At 42.1% G+C, this 6,043-nt stretch overlaps 1 protein-coding gene across 1 annotated transcript; it reads right to left on the bottom strand.

Moving 5' to 3' along the window:
• Positions 1 to 2,918: 2,918 nt before the first annotated feature.
• Positions 2,919 to 5,318, bottom strand: KCNA4 (potassium voltage-gated channel subfamily A member 4). Its single transcript, XM_077112283.1, has one exon. It carries the CDS (start codon positions 5,040 to 5,042, stop codon positions 3,084 to 3,086), a length of 1,959 nt encoding a protein of 652 aa, XP_076968398.1. The 5' UTR covers positions 5,043 to 5,318; the 3' UTR covers positions 2,919 to 3,083.
• Between the last annotated feature and the right edge of the window lie 725 nt (positions 5,319 to 6,043).

A 6,043-nucleotide genomic window follows, 5' to 3' on the forward strand; every position in this document is an offset into this window, starting at 1 on the left:
CTGCACGGAAAGTGAAGGAATGTTTGTAGATTTCTCCTCTCTTCCCCATCCACCTGCCACTGCTATGTATAGCTATTTCCTTTTCAAGCATTTGCAAGTGAGAACAGTGCCTCCATCCTAGAAAATATTTGGATTAAGATGACCCTCAAGTATAGCGCCTTCGATAACATTTATCATCATCTGAAAAACAGCTAAAAGATCCCAGATTCCAAGAATCCATACCTCTGAATGGGGTAACTTCTCTTTTCATCTTACAACCAAATGAATATGGTGGCCTCCAAGAAGATACCATTTTCTAAATCAGTTACAAGCAGTTCCCAGAAGCATATTTCTCTATAGAAAATCTTCACGGATGGTTCTTTTCAGTTACTTATAATGTTATAAGCCTGCAGCTGCCCTGGAGGCCCTGCCTTCACACATTCCTCCACAAGAGAAGTTTTCCATACAGACATGTGCCACACAAGAATTGAGGGCCTAAATGAGTCCCTCTCAGTGTGGAATCAAGACCCAGATATTCGAAAATGAATGATCTTGCAGGAAAAAAACAAGCAAACATACATTTAGTGATGACCTAATAACATTTGGTTTGGAAGCCAATGATTGTCACCTCTTGATCCTCTTACACTCAAGAGAACTATGTGAGATAAAGGAAAATCCCAAGATCCCCAAACTACCACATTTCCTACATTCTCAGAAACCATCAATTGTAGTACATATCATAAATTAAATTTACATAACTTTTGAGATTTAAAAAGGAGGTATTGGAAAAACAATGATATACAGTACTTTTCCCTTGCCAAACATAGCCAAATCCTTGCTGTCATTAAATATCCCATAAATGTCCTGTGCTGGAAAGTCTTTAACTACTTTAATATATACTATGAACTAGTTGGGTATAACATAAAATATATGGTAAGTTGTCTATAGAGTTAACTTTTAATACCATGATATGCATGGGATCTTCCCCCAAGAAGAAATTCCAATAATTATTCAATGATAAGATGACTTTGTATCTGAAAATCAACTTCTTATGAAGGAGCTCAAAGTTAAAGAAATGACCCATGATTTTCAATGTGCTCATAAAATAGATGCAACTCATGGATTCTAAATCCCACTTCCTCCCAGAAGAAAATTAAGTAATTTAGATATAACATCAAGCATTTACATGGAACTCAGTATTTCAGAGATTTTGCTGCGTTCTCATTTGCTGTCCACGACAACACTGTCCTCTAGAGATCTGTGGTTGCCCAATCAGCTCCCCTACTTGCTGCTTTTCATTTTCTGCACGGTGTTCTAGAGAGGCATTTCCCTAGTAGTGGTGGGGAAGGAGTGGGGAGAAGAGTGCAGCTTTGCTTTTAAGCCTAATGTTGAATATACTTTGAATTTCAAATGCCATTAAAGGAGAGCTAAGAGATAATTATCAAAAGATAACCTGGGTTAAAAAAAAAGCTTGAGAAAGACTACGCTAGGTTTTTATGTTTTTGCTTTTTAATTCATTGTTGTCGTGTATGTACTGAGATAGTCTACAAAGTATGTTTTCTTTTTTGGCAAAGCTCAGTAAAACCCTTTTTTAAAGAATAGAAGTTGAAGAGACATTGGAAAGTAAGGCCATACATATTCTGAGTTTTCTAACCAGTCGGTAATTATGACTTAATAGTGCAAGTCTGATGACTATTAGCTCACCTTTCAGAACATCTTGTGGTGAGTTAAATGCAAGTGTGTGTCATAAATTCCCCTCTGATAAAGATGATAAGGATGGTGAAGATGTTGAAACCAAATGTTTTGATGCGATTCTTCTTTATATCCATTTTAGCACATAGAACTCTCAATTCTGTGGTGAATCCCCCCATTCTGCTCTCATGTAGCTGCACAAAGAAATAAACTTAATAAATCTAGCATTTATGTTGCACATTTAATAGAAAGATCTTAAGCCATAATCACTGTAGCAGCTGGGCATCTTATTTCTTCAAGAAATTTTTTCAGTGCATGCATTAACTTTGGTTAAATTATTCTGGATTTAAAAGGCAGAAGAATATTTAAAATAGTATGGTTCAGAAGCATCATTGTAACAGACCAATCAGTTATTTAGATTTTAAAAGAGGAGGGAGTAATGTGCTGTTATCTGTGTGATCATTAGTCAGTTTTACACAAAGAAAAGACGAAAGCAATAATATAAAACTAAGAAATCATTCTTCCAATGATTGTCATTGAACTGTTACATTAGTAAACATTCACAGTATGAAGTCTCTTTCAATTTCCATCATATAAAATAGTGCAAAGGAAAAAAAAAGCATTCCAGTCCCATTATCTGCAAAAAAAAAAACTTGTTACATATTTTCTCCGATTTCATTTCTTCCATAATATTAGGCATTTGCTGTCATATCTTCCCAAAATTAATAATAAAATATAATTGGTTTCTAAAGGCCCCTACAGCCTTTTTTAAAGTTAATTTCCAGTTAAAAATAAACTTTAATTAAATCCAAGATAAAATTGTGACCTATTTTGTATTAAATAATTTACTTTCTTTTTTTTCTACACATGTATTCTTACAATTTTTTTAAAAAACAACAACTATGGAATCCAAAGACATGTGAGGTGCTATTACAGCACTGATAATGACTGCTCAAATTCATTAGTTCTTACATAGTAAATACTTCAAAATGCCAACTCTTCCCATCACTACACAGTTACTAGCGACGTTGACAATTTACTTCCGCACACACATACACACATACACGCACACACACACACACACACACACACACACATACACACGCACAGCCTCTCCGTGGAACCATCTTTTCTGTTAACATGTTTTCCAGTTAATGTGCAAAATTCTTGCATTCTAATAAAAAATATAAAGATAGATTTGCTCCTATTTAAGCCTCCCTCTTCTCCAAGATGTATCATTTATTTGATATGTAATACAAGTTTAGTAACAATTATGTCGTGTATAACCATTAAATGGTGTACTACTGTATGCATTGAACTCATTTGCATATTTCGTTTTCATAACTGCACTCGCTATGCATAAATATATTTGGAGATGCTTGGGAGGCTGGGGTGCGGGTGGAGAAAGACCTTCACACATCAGTCTCCACAGCCTTCACATTAGAACAGTTGTTTTTATCTGTCTCACTGTCATCCCCCTTTCCCTGACATTTCTCCTCCTTTGCACACAGAGATTCCTTAACTCCTTCTTCCATTTCTAGATACTCTGACTTATCCCCCAAGGAGGAAGAAGTAGAGCTCCGAAATTTCTTCAGCAAATTGGAAGGGAGGTATGGGCAACTGACCGCGTTCTGTGTCAACTGTGTCTGTTCCTCATTTTCAGTCTCTCTGTGGTAGAAATAGTTAAAGTTAGAGACAATCACTGGCACTGGCAAAGCAATGGTTAAGACACCTGCAATGGCACACAGGGACCCCACTATCTTGCCCCCCACGGTGATGGGCTTCATGTCCCCATAGCCCACAGTTGTCATGGTCACCACAGCCCACCAAAATGCATCTGGTATGCTTTGGAAATGGGTAGTAGGTTCATCCGCTTCTGCAAAATACACAGCACTGGAAAACAGGATGACTCCAATGAAAAGGAAGAAGATCAGAAGGCCCAGTTCCCGCATGCTGGCTCTGAGGGTGTGGCCCAGGATCTGCAGGCCTTTGGAGTGCCTGGAAAGTTTGAAGATCCGGAATACTCGGACCAGACGAATGATCCTGAGGATGGCAAAGGACATGGCCTGCTGCTGTCCATTGCCGCCCCCCTGTTGCTGGGCCAGATCAGTGCCCAACGTGATGAAATAAGGCAAAATGGAGACAATGTCAATGATGTTCATGATGTTTTTGAAGAAGAGTGCTTGGCTGGGACAAGCAAAGCAACGAACGACAAATTCAAAGGAAAACCAAACGATACACACTGTCTCCACGATGAAGAAGGGGTCATTGAATATCGTGTGCCCTGAGTTCTCCAGGTGGGGTGCCGAGGTGTCGTTTAACAACCCACTGTGCCCGCCGGCACTCAGCGCCATGATGAGGTCCCGGTCGTCCCTAAACTCTGGTAAGGTCTCCAGGCAGAAGATGACAATGGAGATTAAGATGACCAGGACAGAAACGATAGCGATGCCTCTGGCTGGGCTAGAACTCTCTGGATATTCAAAGAGAAGCCAAATCTGCTTTTTAAACTCATTCTCTGGCAGAGCCCTGTCCTCCTCCTCTCTCACAAAGCCCTCGTCCTCCCGAAACTTGAGCAGGGCCTCCTCTCCCAGCTGGTAGAACTTCACCTCCTCAGTGAAGATATCGAAGGGAACGTTGACCGGCCTCTTCAGGCGGCCTCCTGACTGGTAATAATACAAGATGGCATCAAAGCTGGGCCGGTTCCTGTCAAAAAAATACTCATTGCGCAAAGGGTCAAAGTACTGCGTCCTCTTCTCAGGGTCCCCCAGCAAAGTCTCTGGAAACTGGGCCAGGGTTTTCATCTGGGTCTCAAAGCGTAGGCCCGAGACGTTGATGACCACCCGCTCACAGCAGTCAGTGTAGCGGACGGAACTATAGCCACCGCCGCCTCCATCGTCCTGGGGCAGCAGGTCCGTGTAGGAGCATTCGTCACCATGGTCATCCTCACTATAGTAGAACCTGCCCTCCTCCTCCTCCTCTTCCTCTTCCTCCTCATCTTCCTCTTCTTCGCTCAGCTCCCTCAAAATCTTCTCCTCGGAGCCACTGGGCATGAGGTCAGAGCAATGAGGAAAACTGCTCTGACGGTGGTGGACTTTCTTCTTCTCGGGCCGCTGTCGCCGCCTTCTCCGGCTGCCCCGACTCTGAGGGTCGTGAGAGGTGCAGGCCCCACGTGACTGATGGTGGTGGTGGGGGCCCCCTCCAGAACCCCCGCTGCCTTCCACAGCCGCCGTGGCTGCTGCAACAGCAGCTGCTGCAGCTGCTCTGGAGTGAGCAAGCCTCTCCCGCTCCCGGGCCCGGGCCTGGGCTGCATAACCATAAGGCATGTGACTGTTGCACCCTGAGCTCTCGGCACTCACCATTGCAACCTCCATGGTGGTGGCTTTTGGAAACGGCTGGTTCCAGCGGCAGGAGATGAAAAAAAGAAAAATAGGGCAGCTTCTTTCCTCACCAAATTAAGGTAAGTTTGGATCCCTTAAGCAGATTGCTTGGAAGACTAAGGATATTTTCAGTCCAACTTTGCATTTTTCTGTTTTTAAATCAGCACGCCCTATGCTCTCACTTCCCAGGGATTCAGCATTGCTCTTCAGAGTTTGGCTGGTCTAGATAAACAGCCTAGCACTCTCAAGACTAAGTCAGAAAATGATGGAAGAAGGTGGGTGGGTGGGTGGGGGTGTCTCCCGAACGCATACGTTTTGGGGTAGATGTCAAATTTGGAAATTTGTTGGATGTGGCTGTCGATGATGTTGCAAGATTCAAAGGCAGCAAGTATCAGATAGCCAGCAATTGTGTCTAGAAAATGAAATACATTTTTCTGCCATGGAAATTGTCCAAAGTTCAGTCCACCAAATTCAAATGCAAATAAGCCTTTAGTCTTAGCACTTGTCTTCTAGTGACAGCTTGACCCAAATTAAGGTGTGACTTGAAGTACGCCCAGCCATTGCTGCTCAGAGCCTATCAGGCTGATTTTCCAGACTCTTCCCTTAAGTTCATCAAAGACTTCTCAAACCCAGGAGCAACGCCAAGCTAAAGATAGGGGCACAGACCTTGGGAGGTAGGAAAAGTGCAAGGTGAGGTGCCAGCAAAGACAAAACCAGCTCTAGAGTCTCCATAGATATCAAGGAAATGCAGAGCATTCTTCGGATAAAATCATGCAGAAGAAGTACTTCACCTGAAAAAGGAAGGGAAACAAGCACAGGAAAAAAAAATAAAAAGAGAAATAAAATCATATAAAGCACACTGAGCTTTTTCCTTTATAGAAGCTTCTTTCTCTTGTCCTCAAGCAAACCATACGAAGCACCAAGTGACCTTAACTTTTCAAGAAGTACGAGGCAGGCTGTGCTTACATCTCCTTTCCACTCTATGTTCCTTCTCT

Source organism: Tamandua tetradactyla, chromosome 8 (assembly GCF_023851605.1).
Source record: "Tamandua tetradactyla isolate mTamTet1 chromosome 8, mTamTet1.pri, whole genome shotgun sequence".
NCBI classification, from domain to species: domain Eukaryota; kingdom Metazoa; phylum Chordata; class Mammalia; order Pilosa; family Myrmecophagidae; genus Tamandua; species Tamandua tetradactyla.

Bases quoted from the DNA above. Each gene is read 5' to 3' on its own strand.
- KCNA4 (XM_077112283.1), bottom strand. From the start codon at position 5,042: ATGGAGGTTGCAATGGTGAGTGCCGAGAGCTCAGGGTGCAACAGTCAC.